This window comes from Carcharodon carcharias, chromosome 30 (assembly GCF_017639515.1).
Source record: "Carcharodon carcharias isolate sCarCar2 chromosome 30, sCarCar2.pri, whole genome shotgun sequence".
Taxonomy (NCBI): domain Eukaryota; kingdom Metazoa; phylum Chordata; class Chondrichthyes; order Lamniformes; family Lamnidae; genus Carcharodon; species Carcharodon carcharias.
Genome location: NC_054496.1, coordinates 18,126,641 through 18,154,370, shown reverse-complemented (window position 1 = coordinate 18,154,370; position 27,730 = coordinate 18,126,641). Strand labels below are relative to the sequence as shown.

The 27,730-nt window shown below is 46.7% G+C and overlaps 1 protein-coding gene across 1 annotated transcript in view; it reads right to left on the bottom strand.

Moving 5' to 3' along the window:
* The window catches only part of LOC121271174 (podocan-like protein 1), a 179,145-nt gene that overhangs the window by 5,268 nt on the left and 146,147 nt on the right, over positions 1 to 27,730 (bottom strand). The window contains exons 2-7 of the mRNA XM_041176936.1: positions 18,071 to 18,298; positions 15,836 to 15,929; positions 13,770 to 13,834; positions 8,567 to 8,676; positions 6,142 to 6,298; positions 3,693 to 3,808 (exon numbers count right to left, since the gene is read on the bottom strand). Coding sequence (XP_041032870.1) covers positions 3,693 to 3,808; positions 6,142 to 6,298; positions 8,567 to 8,676; positions 13,770 to 13,834; positions 15,836 to 15,929; positions 18,071 to 18,298 — 770 coding nt within the window. The remainder of the gene's footprint in view (positions 1 to 3,692; positions 3,809 to 6,141; positions 6,299 to 8,566; positions 8,677 to 13,769; positions 13,835 to 15,835; positions 15,930 to 18,070; positions 18,299 to 27,730) is intronic.

Genomic DNA, 27,730 nt, shown 5'->3' with positions numbered 1-27,730 from the left:
TGGGTGTCTGGAATTCACTGCCCAAGTTGGAGATAGAGGCAGAAACTCTAAACTCTTTTTTAAAAGTACCTGGACCTGCACCTAAAGTGCTATAAGCTGCAGGGCTATGGGCCGGGTGCAGGAAGGTGGGATTAGAAAGGGCACCTGGGTGTCCTTGGGCTGGCATGGACAAGATGGGCTGAATGGCCTCCTTCTGTGCTGTAACTTTTCTATGGTATAGTAGGCTCATGACTAAGGTTGGAATGTGTGCAAACAGAAGAATGGAGAAACAGTCAACTCATTTAAAAGGTACTTGGACATGCATCTGAAGCACTGTTACCTGCAAGGCTACAGACCAGGTGCTAGAAAATGGGATTAAAATGAGTGGCTAGTTTCTTTTTAATCTTTTTCTGGCCGGTACAGACATGATGAGCTGAATGGACTCTTTCTGCGCTGTATCTTTTCTATCGTTCTATGGATACCAAGCTGGCTACAAAAAAGAGAGCAGGGTTATAGCTAGTTACTCAGACCAGCAAAGAGTACGAAGTGATCTTCAAGGTTTGGGGCTGGGACCACTGTTGTTCACCATTTACATGAACGATTTAAACTGAGGAATCAAAAGTACTATAAAATTTGCAGACGGCATCAAATTTTGCAGGTATCACATATAGAGTGAAGGACTGTGACAAAATAGAGGAAGTCATTAATAAACTTGTAGAGTTGGTGTGCTAATGGCAAATTAATTTTGATATATATGCATATGGTGGTATATTTTGGTAGAAGGAATAAGGAGGGCACGTACTCTTTGGAGAATAAGAGTCTAAGTGGGTTAGAGGAGCAAAGGGATTGGGGTGCAGTCTAGTGGAAGTACAGATACGCAAATTATTAAAAATAGCAACAAAGATTAATGAGACCATTAAAAAAAGCAAACAAAGCACTGTGTCTCATTTCTGGAGAATCAATGTTGAAAAGCAGAGAATTTAGGTTAGACCTTACTAGGAATACTTTGCACAGTTCTGCTCTCCATATTATATAGAGAGATTGCGAAAAGATTAAACTAGAATTATACCAGAAATGAGAGGTTGTATGCAGCAGGATAGATTGAACAGAGAAAAGAGAAGACTAAGGGGATGGCCTTATAGAGATCTTTAAGAATGTGAAATGGTTTGATAGACTAGATGTAGAGAAGATGTTTCTGTTTGAGGGCGAGACCAGAACCAGAGGCCATAAATATAAGAAGTCACGAATCAGGAATCAGAACTCGCTAGTTGGCTGAGACAAATAGCGTCCATGCATTTAAGGGGAAGCTGGATAAACACAAGGGAGAAATGAATAGGATATAATGATGGGATTAGATAAAGAAGGATGGAGGAGGCTCATGTAGAGCTCGTGCAGAGTTGTGCTGTAAATATTAAGTAGTACGATGCAAGGGGAGTAATAGCCTTATTTTTACATTCCTGTTTTTCTCTTCCTCCCCCATCTATCCCTGTATATCATATCAGATTCAAGCAGTTACTGATTTAAGTATTGGTAAGATTAATCCATGCTTGTTTATTTTCAGGTGTCAGCCTTAGCTCAGTTAGTAACATTCTCTAATTCTCCTTTGAATAGTCTCATAGGATCTTTTGCTTACACCTGAGAGGGCATTTGGATCCCCAGTTTAACGTTTTGTCAGAAAGGTGATACCTCAGACGCTGTCGCGCTCCCTCAGTACTGCAGTGTCAGCTTCGTTATGTGTTCAAGTCTCTGGAGCAGGACTTGAACTTCTGACTCGGAGGTGAAAAAGGTGCCGATTGAACTATAGCTGACATAAAACTCTGCTCTTCCTTCCCTCCCCATTATATCCACATTAGAACATAAGAAATTGGAGCAGGAGTAGGCCATTATGCCCTTAAGCCTCTTTGCTGTTCAGTAGGATCATGGGTGATTTTCTATCACAACTCCACTTTCCTTGTCCTATCCCTACATCCCTTGTATCCCTTAGTGCCTATCTATCAATCTTGGTCTTGGGTATAGTGAATACTGAGCTTCCACAGCTCCCTGGGGTAAAGAATTCCAAAGATTCACAACCCTCTTGCGTGAAGAAATTTCTCCTCATCTCAGTCCAAAATGGCTGACCCTTATCCTGAGATTACGGTCCCCAGTTCTTGATTCTTTAACCAGGGGAAACAACAGGAAGAATCTTCCCAGCCACATTGAAGCGGGTTTAGAGGTGGGGCCGGGAGCTAATTTCGAAAGTCTTGGGTTGTCTTGGATCTCTGACATATCCCTGCCTGTGAGCAATCTTGGCAGAGGCAGGATCAAGGAGGCAGTGACAGCGTGCAGGTAGATAGCTGAGGCATTAATTGAAGTCATTAGCAGCCATTATTAAAAGGTCTAAGATTTTGTCAAGGGAGCACAGGACCCCCATTCTGTCTGCAGCTTGCCTACGCAACAAGACAGGAGTGCAGAGCAAGAGATCAGGATACCATGAAATCAATACAAAATTTTAATTTTGAGAGCCTTCCATCTGCAAAGGTTTGTGAGTGGATTTGTCACACCTGCAGATGGATCTACCACAGAGTGCTGTACAGGAGGGAATAGGTTGCCAGTTGCAATGAGAATCACGTCCTTCTTCTATGTTGCCCTCTGCTCCTCCATGCAGCTCAACAACCAGCTTTCACAATGGGCCTAACATTCACCCTTCACCTCAAGTGCTCTGATTGACCCTCCTGTCAGCACAGCCTGTAATGTTCAATTGTTCTATATTTTGATTATGTGAGTCTGCTAACTGATCTATGCTCACTGTGCTTGATTGATTAAGCCTGGGTGTTGACTCAGAGCAAAGTAAACAGACACCACAGAAGCTACTAGAAGCTGAGCTGTAAGCATGAGTGCAGACACTTTGTGATTGCTGAGAAATTTTAAAGCTCTTGTAAATAAACCTGTCACACACTTAGAAACCAGTGTCATCTCTGCATTGCTCTGAGATAGAAAATATACAAAAAGAGCCCACCTTCTAATGGGATGGTGCATGCAGAGTATGGCCTGTTATTTGACCTCCTCCAGAAAGATCTAGGAATGGTCCCGCTGCCTGAGACTCTTCAAAGTCCAGAAGATTCTGCCCAAAATCTCAGCATCTACCCTGTCAAGGCCAATATTCTTTTCCTTCCCCCACACCTTCTCTACAAGGGGTAATGGGGCTATCACTATTGGTGCTCAGATAAATGACGGTAGCCTAGCAACAGACCAAAAGAGAGCTGGCAGGCAGAGGACATGTCAGATGGTAAACAAAAGGGTTGGAAATCAACTGCCAATGTTTTAAAAAAAAGAATAACCTGATACGAAGAAATAATTACTGCAGAAAAAGGTTAACAGCAACTTGTGATTAACGAAAAATCCAGAATGCCATTCAGCACATCGATGTACGCAATGATTGGGGTGCAGTCAGTCTTGTTCTCTCCCCTCATGCCAATCCCTTTCCACTTCATTGCCACATAGTCTTCCTCCTCTTTGATGCCACAGAAATCTTGAATTTGCTGCTGGGGAATATTATACAATGTCACTTGCTAATGGGTTACTTAGTAACTCGGATCCCAGTAAACCTTTCTGCAATAGGTGCAGTAAGCGGCCCCTGAGCCCAGATAACTATACATGGAATAGAACTGGCTGTATCTGTGGAGTTTTGGTGTATTCACTCTCTGACGAATGCTGCATTACTTTACTTTGCTCACCTGAAGGTCTGTGAATTCATACCCGCATTGGACAGACTATTGCACTGCAGGTAGAGTTCTCGAAGTTGCTCCAAGTTATTAAAGGCGCCTTTGGGAATCTTTGAGATTCTGTTGTTCTGTTATAGAGAAACACACACAAAAAAAATCATTCCAACTGTTCAGAGCCTTCCACATCCAATGTATAAATTTGGCATCACTAAACCACCAGAATCACCACATGGATCTCCTGTTCTCTCCTACACTTGGTGCTGTGTGCCAGATTGGACATTAGCCCTTCAGTCGGCTTTTTCAGTGAAAGTATTTGTTCACTTTGTGCAGCAGCCTGTGCCAGCTAGGTCTATGTTCAACATACAGTTGAGTCTATGTTCACTAATGAAGGATAGTTTGCTATGTCATTGAATAATCCTAAAAGCTGGGAAAACAGACAGTTCTCTTCCAAATGGTCTCTTTCTCTTTTTCTCCTTTCTCTTTATTTCTCTATTTTTCTCTTTTCATTTCTCTCTCTTTCACTGCTTTCTCTGTTTCCCTGCTTTGTCTTTCACTCTCACTCCTTTTCACCCTCGTGCTCATTCTCACTTTCTTCTCTCCCCTCTCCCCCTCTTGTCTCCCTTCTCCCCACCTCTTCTCTCCCTTCTCCCCCCCTCTTTTCTCCCTTCTCCGCCCCCCTCCTCTCTCCCTTTTCCTCTCCCCCTCCTCTCTCCCTTTTCCTTGCCCCCTTCTCTCTCCCTTTTCCTCGCCCCCTTCTCTCTCCCTTTTCCTCGCCCCCTCCTCTCTCCCTTTTCCTCGCCCCCTCCTCTCTCCCTTCTCCTCCTACCCCCCTCCTCTCTCCCTTTTGCTCCCCTCCTCTTGCCATGATAATAAAGGAAAAAACATAGAACTGTGTCCAGAAATATTAGACTTTAAAAATGGACACAAGCCACTGGCTAGAATGCTGCAGGGTGACTCCCTAAGAGATAATGGAGCCCCCACCCTGTTGCCAGACAAGGTACTTTGAAACAAAAACAGAATTACCTGGAAAAACTCAGCAGGTCTGGCAGCATCGGCGGTGAGGAAAAGAGTTGACGTTTTGAGTCCTCATGACCCTTCACCAGAACTAGGTGAATCCAAGGAGAGGGGTGAACCCTTGGATTCACCTAGTTCTGTTGAAGGGTCATGAGGACTCAAAACGTCAACTCTTTTCTTCTCCGCCGATGCTGCCAGACCTGCTGAGATTTTCCAGGTAATTCTGTTTTTGTTTTGGATTTCCAGCATCCGCAGTTTTTTTGTTTTTATCAAGGTACTTTGAAAGACATCCAGAAACTAATTGTTCCCTCCAGTGGAGACAATGGGATATAATGGGAGGTGAGTATCATCTCATCAAGAAATCCTGTGAGCAACGTCCAGAGAGATTTGTGAATTTGCTTCCCACTTGGAACGTACAAAGAAGGGGTTAAAAATGAGCTGAAAAGCTGCCCCGGGGTCTGTCTGTTGGTGGGTGTTCTGAGAGGAGAGCAAGCGCTGGATGTTTGATTCGGAAGTAACAGCCACACACTACTCCTGCAAATTGTCACTTTGTACATATCCCGATCTCTCCCCTCTCTATCGAATTCAACTCTACTTGAACCTTGAATCTGACTATTTGTTTACCGGAGTCAATTCTATTGGAATTTCTAATCACAATGGCTGCGACGCTCAATCACCTACTCCCCACGAGTCAAGAACTGTTCCATATACCTTTCTACAAAAATATTATACACACGCACATATATAATCACTTACTTCACACTAAATTCTTACTGTTAACCTGTATGACCGTATATGCATGTGTTTTATCCTTTCTTGCCTTTAGTGGTTAATAAACTTACTTTAACTCAGGAAAGTCTGAACAAATTGGCTCCTTCAAAACCAGAATAATTGGGTCTGGGGAAAAAAGGGAATCTGCGAAAGGGGTCCTTTCTAGATTAAATCTTGTTGCCCCCAACAGAAGGGGATGGGGGTGAATAAAACAGGGAGCTGGTTCATCAATCCTCACCCGGGGTATAACAATTTGGGGGCGTCCCAACCAGACAGTGACAAATTGGGTGGGGGGGGATCTCGCCTGAATCAACAACTTTGGGGAACCTCCCCTTGGTTGGGGGGAGGGGGAGGTGGTTGGCTCATAACACACTCTCTCTGAAAGCCATAACACCATTGTAGAGCTCATTGTTCTGTCAGATGAACTCATCACACTAAAAGAAGAAAAGCTTTGCATTGGCTTTTGAGGCTTTAGCAGATTAATAAGCCACAAGAGCAGAGTTAATAGCCTTGGAATAAGGTCCAAATTTAGACACCGCAGGTTATTAAAACGTGCCTGGGGAGATTTCAGCTGCGGTTATACAAAGTGGGTTCAGGACATGTACTGAAAGCAGATGAAACATGCATGTTATGCTGTGCATATGTGTGGTTAGTTAAGTGACACTTTGGCACTTACCTGTAAATGCAGCTGGATAAGCAGAGGTGGTAGATTCTCTGGAACGTGGGTTAGATTATTGTTGGATAGAATTAAAATATTGACCATATCAGAGCCGCTAAACATGGCTTTGGGGAGGCCTGCATTTGTCAGATTATTGTTGTGAAGATACACAGACCTGTTGAGAAATAGTGCACACCCATCATTACTGTAAGTTGCTGTGATGAAAAGTTGTAGAATGGGTTCAAGAGCCAACTAGCTGTGTAGCTAGAAGGTACTCGCTCAGTATTGCACTGAGGTATCATTCATCATTACAAACCCAAGTCTCGAGTCGATTTGAACCCATAACTTTCTGACTTAGCTGAAACATGCTGAGAGTTTGTTAATGTTTAGTGAACTATTTCCACCTCCATGTCGCCCAGCCCTGCCTTTAACTCCTCCCACAATTATTGAAACTCGTGCCTGCATTTTCACCTTCTTGATTTTCCTCAACTTTCTCTTCTGTTGCCTCCAGTTCACGCAGCTCAAAGCTCATCCAAAATGTTGCTGCTCCGAGATCCTGCCACATATAAATGCCCGTCATTTATAGACCGCCCGCCCGTTGTCATTTGCTGTCTCTGCAAACTCCTTCAGTCATCCACCCCAGCTCTTTGGAAATCCTCCATTCCAACATTGGTAAGAGAACTGTCCGACATCATACCCCTTCACTCAGGCAGCAACCCCTCTTACATCTACCCCCCAGAAGCCTCTCCAAGTCTTCTACTTTAACTTTTTGTATGCATCCCCCCTTCTCCATCTTGCTTTTGTTCCTTTATTATTTCATGGGATGTAGGCATTGCTCCTAAGGCCAGCATTTGTTGCCCATCCCTAATTGCCCTTGAACTAAGTAGCTTCAAAGGTCATCATTGTGAGTCTGGAGTCACATGCACAGACCAGGATGGCAGGTTTCCTTCCCTAAAAGGCATTAGTGAGCCAGGTGATAGTTGTCTTGATCAGTTTTCAATTCCCTAAATTCCACCAGCTGCTATGGTGGGATTTGAAGCCATGTCCCCCAGAGCAATAGCCTGGGCCTCTGGTTACTAAGCCAGTGATATTATCCCTATACCACCAACATCTCCTCCCTTCTGCTCAGTGTCTGTTCCATCTGCTCATTTCATTAAACACTATAGGATGTTTTTTTAAAAAAAAAAATCGTTCATGGGATATGGGTGTCGCAGGCGAGGCCAGCATTTATTTCCCATCCCTAATTGCCCTTGTTCAGAGGACATTTTTTTAAGAGTTAACCACATTGCTGTGGGTCTTGGAGTCACGTGTAGGCCAGACCAGGTAGTGACAGCAGATTTCTCCAGTGCTAATATAAAGGGCATTAGTGAACCAGATGGGTTTTTACAACAATTGTTTCATGGTCATCATTAGACTTTTAATGAATTCAAATTTCAACTATCTGCCATGGTGAGTGAACCCGGGTCCACAGGGCAATAACCTGGGTTACTAGAATACCCGTCCAGCGACAATACCACTATGCCACCACCTCCCCCATTTTACAATGCTGAAAACCCTGTCCTAGGGCAACTTGTTTGCTTGCTGAAGCAGCTATCTTTGTAACTCTTCCAACCAATTCAGCATCTCTCCTGCTCCCTGCAGGACAGTCTTAATTTTTCCAAACCCTTTGTCTATATCGCACGCTGTACAGAAGTTGGATGTACCATCCCACCTACATTCCAGGTTTTGTACAGACATAGGCTGGATGAGGGCCACACTCACTTTACCACAGAACCCAATACTAATAGGTCTTCAGCTCTGAAGAAGAGTCATATGGACTTGAAACGTTAACTCTCCCCAGATGCTGTCAGACCTACTGAGTTTTTCCAACATTTTTTGTTTTTGTTTCAGATTTCCAGCATCTGCAGTATTTTGCCTTTACTAATAGATGGGGCTGATCATGGAGGAGTCATTCAGTTATCCAGCAGATAGATAAAGCTGGTGTGTGAATAATACTGTTGCTGAAAGGGTTTAAATTGTGAGGGCAGGTTAAATAAACTGGACTTGCATTCCCTTGAGTATAAAAGATTAAGGGGCAATCTAAGCAATATGTTTGAGCTGACTGCAGGATTTGGTAGACTCAATAGAAATATTTCCTCTGGTGGGGGGAATCCAGAGCAGGGAAGAAAACTTTAAAATGAAAGCCAGGCCATGAAGGGGGAGTGTCAGGAAGCACTTGTCCACACAAAGGGTAGTGGAAAATTGTCTCTCCACCATGCGCCCACCTCCTCCCACACCCCCAACTCCCTGACCCCACAAAAAGTTGTCGATCAATCAAAAACGCCAGAGCTGGAATTGATAGATTTTGCCTTTTTTGTTAGGCCATCCACAGTAAATTCTTTAATGCTTCCCTCGTTTGCTCTGTCCAGATAGCAGCCACAGTCGTGGTCCGACAGGACTTTACCTGAGTTTTGGCTTTTGCCCGAAGGTGAGTGCGAAGATCTCCTTGAGATGGTTGCCAGCAAAGTCAGCAATTCGCAGGGTGTCAGGTAGGCTCCTGGGTGTTACAGTCAGCTGAGTACAACAGTAGGATGATCACAGTGAGTTCTTGTTAGCACATAATAACATAACTCTTTGTAAGGGAGAGACTTTACAGTCTTGTCTCCTCTTCACATCCTTAAAGTGTTTGCGCAGGATCCACTGTACTTCCCTCCTGAATCAGTGTAAGAGACTCTACTCTCAGTCACTTTTATCCCCCTTCAGCTTTGTTTCAAGTCACTGGGGCGCATCCATAGGACAACTCTACCCTCCAGTCTCTTCCCCACTTAGGCATTCATTCACAAAATTTTCTTTTCATTCATTTACTGGGGTGGGTGTGTTGTGTGGCTCACTGGCAATGCCACCATTTAATGCCCATCCCTATACAAGTGAGTGCCTTGCTAAGCTATATCTGAGGGCAGCTCTGCTGTGGGTCTCAAGTCACAGACAGGGTAAGGATAGCAGATTTTCTTCCACAATGGGTATTAAGAAAACAGAGGGGCTTTTAATTGTCGCCTTTAATTCCAGATTTATTTTATTAATTGATTTTATTTTATGAACTCCCCAGCTCCTGTGATGGTGTTTGAATTCATGTCCCCAGATCATTAGTCTAGGCCTGTGGGTTATTAGTCTGGTAACATAACCACTACGCTACCATACCCCTCAAGTGTGAAGAGTCATGAGTGAGCTATGACCATAGATTTAGACAAGCTGTTAATACAATCAAAGCCTGATGGTGAAATAAGAAACCAGAACCCAATGTTTTTCTTTACATTAAATTTATTTACAGTATGTCTGCCACCTCCTACATTGCCACCCCTGCCCATGTCCCAGCAGTCACTATTTATACTCTCCTGAGAATACCAAGTAAAATAAACAAATGACTAATAATCAAATTAACTAATTAATAGCCCCTTAAATGGACATTGTAGTAAAAAATACTTTAAAGGAAATTTAACAAATTAAATTAAAATTATGTTCCCAAGGCTGATGTTGCTCTCCAGCCGCTGTGGTGCCCAATGGTTACGGAAGGTCTCAAGTGTACCAGCAAACACTGCGCGCCCCAGGCGTACCGGCAGAGACCGCGCGCCCCAGGCGTACCGGCAGAGACCGCGCGCCCCAGGCGTACCGGCAGAGACCGCGCGCCCCAGGCGTACCGGCAGAGACCGCGCGCCCCAGGCGTACCGGCAGAGACCGCGCGCCCCAGGCGTACCGGCAGAGACCGCGCGCCCCAGGCGTACCGGCAGAGACCGCGCGCCCCAGGCGTACCGGCAGAGACCGCGCGCCCCAGGCGTACCGGCAGAGACCATGTGCTTCCTCTCCAGGGACACTTGGGTGCGAACATAGCTGCAGAAGATGGGAAGATAGTCAGGCCCAACGAACCCCTCAGCTGCCCGCTGCCCGGACCTGTTAATGGCCACCTTGGTCAGACCCAGGAGCAGACGCACGAGGAGGTACTCTGATCTGCCTGGCACTCTCCGCACCAGGTGGCCCAAGGTTAGGAGCGGGGGCTGAAGTGCAGCCAAAAGACTGGGGAGCAGACTCCTAAAATAATAAGAGGGGCTGCAACGTTTCAGTATATGGAACACGGACTCCACAGGCTGCAGAAAAGACAGGTGGTCTGGGAGTTCTTGAAACATCGTAAGCTTTTATTTCACAGACTGCTGCATGTAACACCCTCTACGCTGCCCCCGATGGTAAAGGGGAGGATTTCCACTTAGGGAGCCTCCTACTGGAGGCCCCGCCACCTGGGGCAGTGGGGTGGCGGGTGGGGGGGGTGGAAGGGGTAGTTGGGCACAACGCCATGGCGTGTCCAAATGGTTGACGAGCAAGGAAGTTCCTTCACTGTCACAGGGGCAAAATGTTCCCAAGCAGCACTGTGGGTGTACCTACACCACATGGGCTGCAGCAGCTCAAGAAGGCAGCTCACCCCCACCTTCTCAGGGGCAATTAGGGATGGGCAATAAATATTGGCCAGTATGAAATTCTATTTGATCAGGGATCAGTTCAGACGGGAGTCCATCGCAAGCTTGAACCACCTTGAGACCTCGAGTGCAGTCTCTATTCATATGTGCTCAAGGTGCTTACTTAAATAATGTCCTTCCCCCGTGTATCCTTAACCTTGATAATATTTTCATTTCATAACATACCTTAGTACAAGCTATTTCACACCGGAGGATATCATCCCTTAATCGTGTCCTTAAGGAAATGGAGAAAGGATAAACTTGCTTTTATATAGCCCCTTTTGCATCCTCAGGATGTTCCAAAGCTTTAACCAGCCAGTAAAGTATCTTTGAAATATCATCACTGCTGAAAGGAAATATACTAGGCAAATTGCACACAGCAAGATCCCACACACAGTAAATAAATAAATGAACAGTTCATCTGTTTTGGTGGTGCTGATTAAGGCAGAATTTCTGCCCAGAACCTAAGAGAATTTGTCTACTCTTCTTTGAATAGGTGCCATGGGATCTTTCCACTCCACTTGAGCGAACACAGAGAGCCACGGTTTAACATCTCATCTGCCTCTATTCAGCTTCTCTATGATCAGCTAAGTCACCTCAGACAGGGAATCCAAATTAGGTCTACATGTGCACTTCAACAAACGAGTGATGCCTTTACTCTTTCAACAGCAAAGAGCCTCTTCCTTTCTTAGATGAGAACCATTTGAAGCAATGTTTTACCTAGCTCCATCCACGTGCAAAAAGAATAACGTTCTTTTTAATTCATTCATGGGATGTGGGCATCGCTGCTAGACCAGCATTTATTGCCCATCTCTAATTGCCCTTGAGAAGGTGGTGGTGAGCTGCCTTCTTGAACTGCTGCAGGCCATGTGGTGTAGGTACGCCCATGGCGCTGTTAGGGAGGGAGGATTTTGATCCAACATCAGTGAAGGAACTGCGATATATTTCCAAGTCAGGATGGTGAGTGGCTTGGAGGGGAACTTGCAGGTGATGGTTTCCCATGTATCTGCTGCCTTGCCCTTCTCAATGGTAGAGGTCACAGGTTTGGAAAGTGCTGTCAAAGGAGTTACTGTAGAGCATTTTGCAGATAGTAAACATGCTGGCCCCGTGTGTCAGTGGTGGAGAGAGTGAATGTTTAAGGTGGTGGATGGGGTACCAATCAAGTTGGCTGGCTTGTCCTGGATGGTGTTGAGCTTCTTGAGTGTTGTGGGAGCTGCAATCATCCAGGCAAGTGGGGAGTATTCCATCTCACTCCTCACCTGTGTCTGGTATATGGTGATCAGGCCCTGACAGCCTATCATTTACAACCGTTATTGTTACATGAACTGCTATAGACATCCAGCACAAGTATCCACTGCACCAACCAGTCTTCACTTAGACTCCTCAAAACCAAACATGGCTTCCTTGGAATTAACTGTGTGAGTAAACCCGAGATTCAGAGCCCCAGATCCAGCAAATATTTGAAGGTTTGTGAACTTAATAAATTACAAAAAAGTAGAAACAAATTGAACGTGACAAATCAGCAAAGAGTGAAATGGATGACCATGTCACAGTTGCTACTGTACGTGATGAAAGTAGAGAAGTCTCCTTACTCCTGAATTACTAATGCCCATAAATTTCAATGGTTTAATTTTGTTTATTCACTATTAACTCTCAGGTAAGGACAAAGCAGATGATGATCTTTGTCCAGTAGAGTGGTTACCATTAGATAGAAACTCCCATGTTCAATTTCCAGTCTAGGCTGAAGTATTGGTTGAGGTACCAATGATTAGCATTGTTCAGATAGAAAGGGGGGAATGGGGGACAGATATGGCAAGGATTTGACTTTGTCATCAAAAGACTTGGTAATGCACTCTATCATCTCATCAAGCGCGTGGAGAGCTAATACGGGGCATCAGCTGCTTTTAGAGAGTCAGCATCTGTCCAAGGTAAGGAAGGTCTCTGTAGCCTGGTGAGAATCAGCTCCTTCGGGAGAGGAGGAGGAATATGTATCAAGCCCATGGGCTGCCCTTTCTTCAGTGGAGAGTTAATTCAGGAGAGGGCAGTGGGGGGAGCATATACTCCAAGGGGATTTGGTTTAAAGGGGTGGGGAGATTGCATTTTTTAAAAGGTAGATCCACTGTATTGCGGGGCAGGGGGAGGGTGTTCCTGGAGCTAGAGTCAACTGAGCTTCCTTGATTCTTTGCAGATCTGGTGTCAGTTTATGAACTGGGTTCCTCAGGAGATGAGAAGGAAGAGGGTTTGTATGAGCTCCCAGGAATCTCTCCTGACTAACTGAAGAGTTCTTTAATAAACACTCGAGACATGGGCATTAGTCTGAGTAGCTGGAGCTTAATCTCAGTGTCTCCATTAATTGTCCTGGATCCACTCATTTCAAACCAAAAAACAAAAAAAGCTTGAGAAATGAATTATAAAAAGCCAGGCTTCTGCTGTTTAACTATCCAGAGGTTCATGCTAAAACTATCAACAACAAAACTGACCTTGATAATGCTGGAAGTACACCACAGCTTGTTCAATTGCTGGAATGTTTTCTTCTCAGCCTTAGCTCAGAGGCTAGCACTCCAGCATCTCCAAGCCAGAGGGGCTGTGCATTCACTTCCCGTTCTAGAGATTTGAGCACAGAATCTAGACGGACACTTCAATTTAATTTTGAGGGAGACTGGACTCTCTTCTAATGAGACGGTAAACAAAGATGCTGCCTCTCCTCTCAGATGGATGTAAGAGATCTCATAGCACTATTTCCAAGAAGGGTAGGGAAATTCTCTGCAATGTTCTTGGCCTATATTTATCCCTCAATCAACATCACTAAAAAAAAATGATCTGGTCATGATCACCTTGCTGTTTGTGGGATATTGCTGTGCACAGATTAATTGCTGATTTTCCTGTATTACAACCATGACTGCACTTCATTGGCTGTTAAACACTTTGGGACATATGAGCGCTATAAAAATGCAAACAATTTTTTCTCTAAGGATGCTTAGCTCACAGGCTTCCTCAACCATGCAGGTTTTATTTCCAGTGGGAGAGTGGTGGGCTGGCTGGGTGTAGAGGGTGCAAGAGAGTTGATGTTGAGGCCAGTCATCTCCCTCATGGCCCTGTTCCTCTCCTTACCTTGCTGTCCAGTTCAGCTTACTGTACCAATATGTGGGATGTCAGAACTCTCACCTTATTGTTTGCCAAGTACAGGTACTCCAGCTCCTGTAGAAACTTGAAGGCCTTATCCGGTAGCCCTGTAAAAACCATAAGAGGAACATGAGCCGTGCAGCCCCTTGAGGCTGCTGCACCATTCAATAACTTTAACATCAACTTCATTTTCCCAACCTCTCCCCCTAGCCCATCATTCTCTCGTGTCCAAAAATTTATTGATCTCAGTCTTAAATATACTCAGTGATGGAGCATCCAGAGTCCTTTGGGGTAGAGAATTCCAAAGATACACAACTCCCTGAGGTTTTCTTTATTCTTTCATGGGATGTGGGCATCGCTGGCTGGGCCAGCATTTATTGCCCATCCTTAATTGCCCTTGAGAAGGTGGTGGTGAGCTGCCTCCTTGAACCACTGCAGTCCATGTGGTGTGGGTACACCCACAGTGCTGTTAGGGAGGGAGTTCCAGGATTTTGACCCAGTGACAGTGAAGGAACGGTGCTATATTTCTAAGTCAGGATGGTGAGTGGCTTGGAGGAGAATTTCCAGGCGGTGGTGTTCCCATGTGTCTGCCCTTGTCTTTCTAGATGGAGCGGTTGTGGGTTTGGAAGGTGCTGTCTAAGGAGCCTTGGTGAGTTCCTGCAGTGCAATTTGTAGAATGTACACACTGCTGCTACTGTGCGTTGGTCGTGGAGGGAGTGAATGTTTGTGGATGGGGTGCCAATCAAGTGGGCTGCTTTGTCCTGGACGTTGTCGAGCTTCTTGAGTGTTGTGGGAGCTGCACTCATCCAGGCAAGTGGAGAGTATTCCATCACACTCCTGACTTGTGCCTTGGAGATGGTGGACAGGCTTTGGGGAGTCAGGAGGTGAATGAAGAAATTTCTGCTCATCTCAGTCCTAAATGACCGCCCCCTTATCCTGAGACAATCGGAAGGATTTTCCGATCGGTGATTTGGGGGCGGGGCCCGCTCGCCGACAGGAAAATGACACGGGATGATGTTGGGAGGAACCCTCGCATTATCTCAGTCCATTTAAATATTCAGGAAGGTGGGCGTACAGCGAAATCAGCTGTCCGCCCGCTGACCTGTCAATGGCCAATTAAGGCCATTAACGGGCTAATTAACCTTGTTAAAGACCCTGCCTGTCCAAGCTTAAGGCTGGCGGGCAGACCAGGAGCCCCAGCGGACTCCAGATTATTCACGAAACCTCATCCACTGGCGGGATGAGGTTTCATGTCCATTTGCTAAAAATTTAATAAAGTTTATGTGTCTCTTATTAGCATGTCCCATCTCGTGTGACATTGTCACATGAGGGAGACGTTAATAATTTTAATATTTTTCTATTTTTGGAGTGTTTTTTTTACCTGTTAGTAATCTCCCTGAGACAGCACTTAGCCTCAGGGAGCAGTGCACACCTTGACAGATGGGGACTCCCTCCCCCCACCCCCCACACAGGAAGGACATAGCACTTCCAATCGGACAGCCCGCTGGGTGGGCCTTAATTGGCCTGCCCGTTCAAAATGGCGGCGAGCCCCATTCCAGCGGCGGAGTTCGGCTGTCCATCTGCCGCTGAGCCGGTGGGGCCCACTTGCCCACCAAGGGCAAAATTCTGCCCTTTGAATCTTAGTTCTAGACTCTCCAGCCAAGGTAAACATCCTCTCAGCATCTTCCCTGTCAAGCCTTCTAAGGATTTTAAACATTTCATGCAATCCCTCTCATTCTTCTAAATTCCAGAGAGTATATGTTTATTCCATTTCATCTCTTCTCAAAACACAACCCTCTCATCTCATTAATCAGTCTAATGAATCCTTGTTGCACTCCCCCTAAGTCAACTCCCCACCCTCTCCCCATATCTCATGATTCCCTTGGGACAAAATATTTCCTTAGGTAAGGAAAACAAAACTGTACACAGCACTCCAGATGTTGTCTTACCAAGGCCCTATATAATTGCACTTATAATTGTAATTAAACACAAATTCTCACCTCATTACAGGTCTACATTCTGAACAACAGGGATAGTTTCTTATTGACAACAATCAGACAGGCAGTAAGTATGACAGGGAGTGGCCCTTTCTCCCTTTGGTGCCCTACCTCTGGATAGGAGCCTGTTATTGTGCAGGCTGAGTGTCTTCAGTTTGGTGAGCCTGGACAAATCCTCACTTGGAATATCTTCCAGCCGGTTGTTCTGCAAGGGAAACGATTAGAGATTTTGTGGAAGAGCTCTCTCTTTCTATATGTTTATACCCCTTTTCCAATTTTTCTCTCAGCTTTCTGGGAGTTCAGTGAAGTGGGGCTTGGATGTGCTGCTTGATATATTAAGAAAAAGTTTTCATTTAGGAACTGTGGGCTTGGCCACAGTAAAAAAACCTAAAGCATATAGCATAAATTTAATAAATTAAACAAGTAATCGTTTGGTAGGACAGAACTTGAGTATTGCTGAAAAAAAGAGACATGTTGAAGCTTTTTTTCTTGCACTCATCAGGACACTTTGCCAGAATACCAATATAAGAGGAAAACAACAATTTATACTACATGTGAAGAGAGTGCTGATTTGTTGCCAAATGGTGTTGCCATGGAGAATGTATCAGTGATGGTCTCTATTTTCAACAATACTCAAAGGTTATTACCTGAATTAAAAACTATTAGACAATTCAATGATATTACAGAGCTTGAAAACCCAATTAGTTAAATAAAATACAATAGAGATGGCCAGGCAGCTGGTATTTTGCAGCCGTAGCATGTGGGAGCTGGTGTGACCCACAACAACCACATCTGCACTAAATCTCTGCAGCTAAAGGAACTTTGGCTTAGAGTTGATGATCTGAAGTCTGAACTTCGGACACTGCGGTGCAGCAGGGAGAGAGAAAGTTACCTTGGCACGATGTTCCAGGAGGCAGTTCACACCCCTTGGGTGAAGTACTTTGGATCATGAACCTTCAGTGTCTGAGAGGAACTAGTGTGGGAAATTCCAGGCCAACAAAAAAAAACTTGGATTCCATCGACACAGTGAAATATTCTGAAGAATTTGCTGCTCTGCAGTTTTTCACTGACTTTCCGAAGTAAAAATTCATTTGGAAAGTATGTGAGAGCCTCGTTTTGTTTCCGAGGACATGACGCGGTGACTTGGACCTTTTTGGAATAAACACCGTCACGCCATTGCACAAGCACTAAAAACCTTTCAACTCTTCCCTCTCCCCATGACAAGTGATGTTGCCACACACTATTTCACAGCCAGAGCATCTTTATGTGCAATGGAAGATCTGAAGCAGAGTTTTTAAGTGTGCATTATGTTATGGGCAGCTCTTGGGAGCCCAGTGCAGTAAACATGGCCCCTGGTGTCTGTTTAAACACTGGAAAATTTGAGGATTGGTTTTATGTACAATGATGGGATGGTGTGGAGGGAAATTTACTCTGTATCTAACCCTGTGCTGTACCTGTCCTGGGAGTGTTTGATGGAGACAGTGCAGAGGGAGCTTTACTATGTATCTAACCCCGTGCTGTACCTGTCCTGGGAGTGTTTGATGGGGACAGTGTAGAGGGAGCTTTACTTATATCTAAGCCCTTGTTGTACCTGTCCTTGGTTGTGTTTAATGGGACAGTGTGGAGGAAGCTTTACTCTATATCTAAGCCCTTGTTGTATCTGTCCTTGGTTGTGTTTAATGGGACAGTGAGCACCTGAAATGGGAAAGCACAGCACTTCCATTGTTCACATTGGAAGGAGTCCCAGCACTAAGTTGTTCACCTTAAGAAGCACAATATTTGTAAAAAAATTCCTGAAGTTAGCCTTCCTTTGGAGGTTGGGAATTAGGATCCAGGATTAAGAAGGATGTTAAAGATGTTAGGATCACTATTCCAAAGACTTTGTGCTGATTGTCACTGGAATTGGAAGGTGGGTGGGACTATTATGGGAGGCAAGAGAGAGATGCTAACTATATTTAATCACTATACTTTTTTGGGGACATTCCGAAGCCCCCCTATGTGACAGTCACAGCGAAGTCTGGTTCTGATCACTGAGCCCCAGGTCTGTATCCTCTTTGCTTGTAGGATTGGATGTTAAATGCACCAGACTCCACTGTTATCCTGTGTTCAACATCACTTGAGCACTGGGATCCTCCTCTCCAAATAAATTTCCTGAAAAGGTTTTCTTCCCCATCCTCCCCTAAAGTGGAGCAGTGAGGAAAGACATGATTGTTGGGCCATAAAAGCGCTGGACACTGTCCCTGCTCTGGGTTAGATTAGCTGATTTGGGTCAGAGCAGAAGAAGGTCTGGGACCTGGCTAAAGGCTCACAAGGGTTTGCTGGTTGAAGCTGAGCTGTGTTCAGTACCTGCAGGGCCAGGTGCTGGGTGTCCCCTGACACGTTACTTGGGAATGAGCTGAGGTCCACGCCACTGCAGTCCACTGTCGCCTCTGAGGTGCAGATGCATCCAAATGGGCAGCTGGACAGCCTGTCTCCTGGGGATATGGAGAGCTCGTCCTCATCTTCGCTAAATGCAGGGGAAGTGGAGAGAGTGTTCATCAGACAGACGACCAGCAGAGAGCCCAGTTGTACCATCTAGAGGAGGGAGAGGACAGACACACTTAAGACCACTAGAGTCTATTGCAGGAGGGTGAGATGCTTTAATGGCTTCACTACCCAGTGTATCACTGTGTAGCAGACCAATTCAGATCCTCCTACCCTCCAATCAGAATTTCCTACTCTTCCTTCTCCCTCTCTCCTACAACAACAACTTGCATTTAAATAGTGCCATTAGTGTAATAAAGTACTTTACAGGAACATTTTGTCAACAAGACTTGACCCTCAGCCACAAAAGCAGATATTAGGAAGCTGACCAAAAACCAGGCCAAACAGGTAGGTTTTTAGGGGCGTTTGAAAGGAGGAGAGAGAGGTGGAGAGGTTTAGGGAGGGAATTCCAGAGCTTCGGGGCCCAGGCAGCTGAAGGCACGATCGCCAATGGTGGAGTGCTTAAAATTGCAAGAGGCCAGATTTGGAGGGGGGCAGATGTCTCGGAGGGTTGTAGGGCTGCAGGAGGTTACAGAGATAGGGAGGAGGTGAGGGATTTGAAGACAAGGATAAGAATTTTAATTTAAAGGTTTACTGGTCAGCGAGGACAGAGATGATGGCTGAGCAAGACTTAGCACACATTTGAGTAAGGGCAGCTGATTTTTGGATGAACTCAAGCTCCTGTCTGCAAATGCAGATCAATCATTCAGTTTCCTGCTCTAACTCACCCCTTCCCAAGCGGTCACATAGATTTTCCTTACTACTTTAATCTTTCAAATCTCAAGCCATGGCTTAGTATCTCTTCTCCACCCTCTCCTCATTTATCCTTGTTCCCTGCCCCTGTTCTTATTTCTCTTTCCCTATCTCTCTTTCTCTCTGACCTCAGCTGTCTTTCTATAACTAACTGTCTTTGGTGATGTTAGGGTTGATTACAGTGAATGTAGTAAGATAATTGGTTAAAAAATAATGACTTCCGACTCCCAACTATTCCCAGCTCTGTTAGTCATGACCTCATAGCAGTAATTTTTTTTTCTCCGAGCGCTATGAGCTCTTGTTGCTTTTGGGTCTTTTGGTTGGTAATAAACTTGGAAAGATCAGAATTCATTATCTTTAACTTGACATGCTGCCTTTTACACTAGAAGGACTGGTTAGAACTGGTTCTGTTACATAAACACATGCAGCCATGAAATGTGACCCCTTGGAACACTTGGACAGAACAATTAGTTCCTAGCTAATTCATTCCTAGCTCTTCACAGATATTTACAAATAATACAACAATATAATAAACTGAGCCTATCTAAACAGTAAAAATGTTTGGATCGATTGCAAATCATCCTAGGATGCACTGCACTGCTCAGGCAATCTAGAACCTTCCAGTTACACTGCAGGCAAATCCTCACTGAGGGCTGCTGTCTGTTCTATGGCAATGGAACCAGGCTCTGTAACGTCACATTGGCTGGATTCCACACAGCAGCCTCGATTTGAACTCCCCCCGCCTGGCGGAAACTGGAAGAGGGGTGCAGTTAAAATGAGGGAAGTCTCTTGCCCCCTCTTAATTCTGATGCCTTCCCGCTCTAGGGTTGCCAACCCCACAGGATTAGCCTGGAGTGTCCAGGAATTGTAGATTGATTCCCAGGACCCTCCCACAAGCAAAACACCAGGGAAAGATTGTTCTCTTAATTTGAACATTTCTGCTAACTAGTATTGAAGATTGAGGAGGATGGTCAAATCATCCAATTGGCTCAACGCCATTCAAGGCGGGACTGCGCCAGGATTGACGTGTTGGGTGACCAGTGATGAGAGTGGGGGGTAGCGGGGGTGAGGGGGCAGGCGGGGCAGCTGGACTCCAGACGATGAAACTTCTGTCTACATTCAACCAAAGTTGACCACCCAACTCTCTCCGTGTCCGCATGGTAACCTGTTCTTTGTCAGCCAGCGAACAGGCCACCTGTGGGCGTCCTCCTTTTAAACATGCAGCTCGAGGCCTGATGTGCCATTTTAGTCAGATGCCTGAGCTGGGGGTGGGGGGGGGGTGGGTAGAGGGAGCAGTGAGGGGCCTTGGCTCCTCAGTCCAGACCTGCCGGGGAGCTGGATCGTGGCCCAGAGGAGCCCTGGCACGGATGTTAATCTAGGTTTCCTCCCAGGCCAAGAGGAGCAGGATTACTCCTTCCAGGCCTCGCAAGGAAGCCTTCGGCCTCCCGCTGGCCCGGGGCCCCACCACTTGTCTGACTGTCGAGACTGTTCCCTTGGATTCCTGGCTGTGCAGCCTCCTCCCACAGTGAATTCCCACCCCCATTGCTAGGGTAGCCCGGCGGGCCTCTGCTGAGATTCATGAACCTGAGGCCCGGCTGTTAAATTTGGACCGGTCCTCAATGTCACCTCTGTTTCCAAGCACCTCCCACCCCACTTCGAGCCTGGTGTACTCCTGTTCCCTCAGCCACCAGCCCATAAAAGCTGGGGCCAGAACAGAGTGCCTCCTCCCTGCTTGCCTCTAACCTGCTGTCCAGGTTAGGCAGAGAACATGGCTGACATTGAGAGAACTATAATTCAGCTCGAGGCAAAAATAAAAGATGCAGATGCTGAAAATCTGAAATTGAAGCAGAAGATGCTGGAAATTCTCAGCAGGTTAGCAGCCTAGAGGGAAACACAGGGTTAATGTTGCAGGTCGATGGTCCTTCATTAAGATCAAAGAGATCCGTTGTCTCTGTTTAAGAATATTTTGGATTTTGCTTTGCAACAGGCATTTCCCTTTAGAAGCTGCCTGGCATATTTAGGATGATGATAATTCAGCAAAGTTCCTTTGTTGGATAGTAAGTAATCATTATTTAGCTTGTTGTGTTGTGTGATATAAGGAGAACAGGAAACAGATAGAGTCCAGAACAGACAACGCCTCCCATCAGAGGAGAGCACAGCCAACTCATCATTCATCTAGAGTATTGCATTCAGAATGGGCTCCGCACCTCAGGAAGGATGTATTCGCCTTAGAGGTTGGGAGCATAGCTTAGATTCACCACAATGCCACCTGAAAGGGGTAAATGATGAGGATGGGCTGTGTAGAATAGACCTGTATTCCCTCGAGTATAGCAGGTTAAGGTGTTATCATTGAGGCATTTAGGATGATCAAAGGTTAAATAGGGAGACACTATTTCCTCTGGTGTGAGAGTCCAGGACAAGAGGATATGTCATAAAAAAAATAAAATTAGGCCTTTCATGGGTGAGGTGCGGAAGCATCTTCTTCACACACAAAGGATAGTGGAAACCTGCAGTTCTGTCCCTCGAAAGGTTTTGAGATTGTCGGATCAGGGAGTTGGTTAACTGAACATTTAAAAACTTAGATTCAAGGATTTTTGTTAGGCAAGGCTAATAGTTATGGGAACAAGGCAGGTAGATAGTGTTAAAGTGCAAATTAGCCATGATTTAAACTGAATGATGGAACAGGCTCGAAGGGCTGAATGGCCTCCTGCTGTCCCTATGATTCACTCGGGTATCTCAAGCTGACCCACTGGGGTTTTTACTCATTAGACTGGGCCTCATCCTCATCGAGCTGTGTTTTATGATGTATCCTTGGTGTGGACAGAATGAAGATCAGACTTACTACCAGCCATTTTTGTTGGAAAGGAGAGTTATGTATCTGAACATGCATAGCGAGATCCCACAGACAGCAATCAGATGAAAGACCAGATGTTTGGATTTTTGATAGTATTGCTTGAGTGTGGATGGTTGCTCAGGACATCATTGCTTCCAGCATCGCCGAGGGGTCTCTAACATCTACCTGAGTTAATCTGATTAACAGCACCTCCGACAGTACAGCATTCCCTCAGTACTGACCCTCCGACAATACAGCGTTCCCTCAGTACTGATCCTCCGACAGTACCGCATTCCCTCAGTACTGACCCTCCGACAGTACTGCATTCCCTCAGTATTGACCCTCCGACAGTACAGCATTCCCTCAGTACTGACCCTCCGACAATACAGCGTTCCCTCAGTACTGACCCTCTGACAGTACAGCACTCCCTCAGTACTGATTCTCCGACAGATAAGCGCTCCTTCAACACTGACCCTCCAACAGTGCAGCACTCCCTCAGTTCTAACCCTCTGACAGTACAGCACTCCCTCAGAATTGACCTTCCGACAGTGCAGCAGTCCCTCATTATTGGCCCTCAGACAGTGCAGCACTCCCTCAGAACTGACCCTCTGACGGTACAGCACTCCCTCAGTATTGCCCCTCCGACAGTGCAGCACTCCCTCAGGACTGACCCTTTGACAGTGCAGCACTCCCTCAGTATTGACCTTCCGACAGTGCAGCACTCCCTCAGTATTGCCCCTCCGACAGTGTAGTGCTTCCTCTGCACTGACCCTCCGACAGTGCAGCACTCCCTCAGTATTGCCCCTCCGACAGTGTAGTGCTTCCTCTGTACTGACCCTCCGACAGTGCAGTGCTCCGCCAGTTCTAACCCTCCAACAGTGCAGCACTCCCTCAGGACTGACCCTCTGACAATACAGCATTCCTTCAGTACTGACCCTCCGACAGTGCAGCATTCCCTCAGGACTGACCCTCCAACATTGTGGCACTCCCTCAGGACTGACCCTCTGACAGTACAGCATTCCCTCAGGACTGACCCTATGACAATACAGCATTCCCTCAGTACTGACCCTCCAACAGTACAGCATTCCCTCAGTACTGATCCTCTGACAGTACAGCATTCCCTCAGGACTGACCCTCTGACAATACAGCATTCCCTCAGGACTGACCCTCTGACAATACAGCATTCCCTCAGTACTGATCCTCCGACAGTACAGCATTCCCTCAGGACTGACCCTCTGACAGTACAGCACTCCCTCAGGACTGACCCTCCAACAGTGCTGCACTCCCTCAGGACTGACCCTCTGACAGTGCAGCACTCCCTCAGTATTAACCCTCCGACAGTGAGCACGCCCTCAGTATTGCCCCTCTGACAGTGCAGTGCTTCCTCAGTACTGACCCTCCAACAGTGCAGCACTCCCTCAGTACTGATGCTCTGACAGTGCAGCACTCCCTCATTAAAGCCCCTCCTAACAGTGCAGCACTCCCTCAATAATGACCCCCCGACAGTGCAGTACTATCTTTGTACTGCCACTCCAATGGTGCAGAACCCCCTCAGTACTGTCCCTCTACCAGTGCATTGCCCACTCAGTAATGACCCTCCGACGGTGCGGCATTCCCTCAGTACTGACCTTCCGACAGTGCGGCATTCCCTCAGTACTGATCCTCCGACAGTGCCGAACTCCCTCAAAAATGACCCTCCGACAGTACAGCACTCCCTCAGTACTGACCCTCTGACAGTGCGGCGCTAGCTCAGTACTGACCTTCCGACAGTTCAGCACTCCCTCAGTACTGCTCCTCTGATAGTGTAGCACTCCCTCAAGTATTGGCCCTCCAACAGTACAGCACTCCTTCAGTACTGACGTCTGACAGTCCAGTGGCCCTTCAGTACTGCCCCTCTGACAGTGGAGTGCTCTCTTCGTCCTACCTTTCAGACAGTTCAACAGCCCCTGGGTACTGCTCCTCCAGCAGTGCTGCATATCCTCCGTGCTGCCGCTCTGAAAAGTCCAGCACTTCCTCAATATTGTCTCTCAACAGTACAGCGTTTCCACAGTACTGTCCCTCCGACAGTGCAGCCCGCCCTTAGTACTGCTTCTCTGACAGTGCAGCACTCCCTCAGTACTGACCTTCCGACAGTGTCTACACCAAAACAAACTTAATTGGTTTCAAACACTTTGTGACGTCCTGAGTTCAGGAAAGGCGCTATATAAATGCACAACCTTCCTTCAAGTGCCGTGTGCATACCACCCTGGGACGAGAGCTGGAATCACGACTCAGTCTATGTTGAGCATTAGGGGAGAGGCAGGAAATGATTCCTAGCTGGTGAGGAAATCTAGAAGAGATTTTTGCCTAGCTGGTATCTGGCAGCAGGTTATAGGGATAGCTGTGAGCAGAACTGTCAGGACAGGTGGATCAAGAAAGGGAGGGAGGGGGGCGGTTTACAGAAAAGAGGGAAAACACACATGAAGGAAAATGCAGGATTCGAACACTGCACGAAAATAGGATCAAGAGCTGAATGAGGGAATAATCTCCTCGCTGGTCCCGAGCAGGTCTAAGCTCCCTTAAACACAGGAGCATTCCCCACCTCACGGACCCTGTTCTCCAGCCTCTCTCAACATCGCCACTGACAAACAATATTATTTTACATTTATAATAATGTATTTTTTTAACAACGTAAAATAGTCCACAGCTGGTGATAGAATATCTTCACTCTCACTAAACCCAAGCTTTCAGGGGAGGAAAACAATGGCATTTCTTACCCTAAGGAGCTTTTCAGAGCCCAAAGACAGAGGTCCTATTAAAAGCATTAGCTCTGGGGAAGTGCCGCTCACTGCGATTAAGCTGCCAGTTGACTCTCTCTCTCTCTCGTGGTTAAAGACTGCTTTACAAAAACCAACAAAGGGTCATCAAAAATATTTTACTAAATGCACGATCCCTGCCGCTGCTCCGCTAGCTTCTCCTAAAATGGATTTCTGAGATTATAAAGATCCAGTATTGTTCCTTTGCCAGAATATCCTGTCAGATTCATCAGATTCAGTCACAAATATGCTCACCCACTCACCCTCACTCACCCACTCACCCTCACTCACCCACTCACTCACACTCACACACACCCTACTCACCACACTCACACACTCACCCTCTCACACTCACCCTCACACTCACACACACACACACACACTCACTCACTTACATTCACCCACTCACACTCACCCACTCACTCACACTCACACTCACCCACTCACATAATCATTCACACTCACCCTCACTCACCCACTCACCCTCACTCACCCACTCACCCTCACTCACCCACTCACTCACACTCACACTCACACACACCCTCACACTCACACACTCACACTCACCCTCACACTCTCATCCACACACTCACACTCACTCACTCACACTCACCCACACACACTCACCCACTCACACTCACACTCACCCACTCACCCTCACTCACCCACTCACACACACTCATCCACTCACCATCACTCACACTCACACACTCACCCTCACTCACCCACTTACACACACTCACCCACTCACCATCATCCACACTCACACATTCACACTCACACTCACCCACTCACACTCACTCACACTCACCCACTCACATACTCATTCACACACACACACACACACTCACACACTCACCCACTCAAACTCACTCACACTCACGCACTCACACACTCACTCACACTCACCCTCACTCACACACCCACTCACACACTCACACTCACCCACTTACCCTCACTCACATTCACCCTCTCACACTCACCAACTCACACTCACTCACTCACACTCACCCTCACTCAGCCTCATCCACTCACACTCACTCACACTCACCCACACACATTCACACACACAAAATCACACAGACACACACACACTCACCCACTCATTCACTCTCACACACACTCTCACTCTCACACTCAAACTCTCTCTCACTCACACACTCACCCACTCACTCACACCGTCACGCACTCACACTCACACTCAAACTCACACAGACACACATAATCACACTCAAACTCACACACAAACATTCAATCACACACACCCATTCACTCACGTTCACCCACTCACTCATACTCATCCACTCACATACACACTCACACTCACCCACTCACCCCTCACACACTCACTCACTCACACCGACTCACTCACACTCATGCACTCACACTCACCCACTCACCCTCACTCACACTCACACACTCATTCATACTTACCCACCCACATACTCATTCACACTCACCCTCACTCACACTCATCCACTCACATACTCATTCACACTCACCCTCACTCACCCACACACTCACCCACTCACCCACACACTCACACACTTACCCACTCATCCTCACTCACATTCACCCTCACTCACACATTCACTCACACTCACACACTCGCGCACACACCCATTCACACACTCACTCACACTCACCCACTCACAATCACCCACTCACACTCACTCAACCTCACCCACACACACTCACTCACACTCACCCACTCACAATCACCCACTCACACTCACTCACAATCACCCACTCACCCTCACCCACACACACTCACTCACACTCACCCACTCACACACTCACTCACACTCACCCACTCACTCACACTCACCCACTCATACACTCATACTCACCCACTTACCCTCACACACACACCCTCTCACACTCACCCACTCACAATCACCCACTCACACTCACAATCACCCACTCACCCTCATTCACTCACACTCACTCACACTCACCCACTCATACACTCACTCACATTCACCCACTCACACACTCACCCACTCACACACTCACTCACACTCACACACACACACTCACCCACTCACCCACTCACCCACTCACCCACTCACACACTCACACACTCACACACTCACACACTCACACACTCACTCACACTCACACACTCACCCTCTCACACTCACTCACCCATCACACACTCACTCACACTCACTCATACTCACCCAATCACACACTCACACTCACTCTCACACACTCACTCTCACTCACACACTTTCACACTCATGCACACACTCACCCACTCAAACACACACTCATGGACACACTGAAATGCCCACACACTCTTACTCACACAAACTTACATACATACATACACATACACACATATTCACTCGTACACATATACACACACACACACATACATGACAATGTTTTGTAAGTTTTAATACTAGTACCTGGAAGACAGAGAGAAAGAACAAGACTGAAAGGAGGGAACGTGGGCAAAGGGGAGGAAAGGGAGAGAGAGACCAACAGGACCGGAGAGAGGGAAATTAAAAATAATATAAAAGTAAAGTGCAGATAGAAAGACAGAGAAAGAACAGTGAGAGGGAGAAAGGGACAGGTGAACGACAGAGAGAGAAAGGGAGAAATTGTGAGAGAAAACAGATATAGTATCATGGTTATCAGAGGCTGCACTGTACTTTTGTGAAAGCAGAGCCCTCAGCGCCCAGACGCCCAGGAGTGAGGTGATACCCTCAGTGCCCACATACCCGGGAGTGAGGTGATACCCTCAGTGCCCACATACCCGGGAGTGAGGTGATACCCTCAGTGCCCACATACCCGGGAGTGAGGTGATACCCTCAGTGCCCACATACCCGGGAGTGAGGTGATACCCTCAGTGCCCACATACCCGGGAGTGAGGTGATACCCTCAGTGCCCACATACCCGGGAGTGAGGTGATACCCTCAGTGCCCACATACCCGGGAGTGAGGTGATACCCTCAGTGCCCACATACCCGGGAGTGAGGTGATACCCTCAGTGCCCAGACACGCGGGAGTGAGGTGATACCCTCAGTGCCCAGACACCCGGGAGTGAGGTGATAGCCTCAGTGCCCAGACACCCAGGAGTGAGGTGATACCCTCA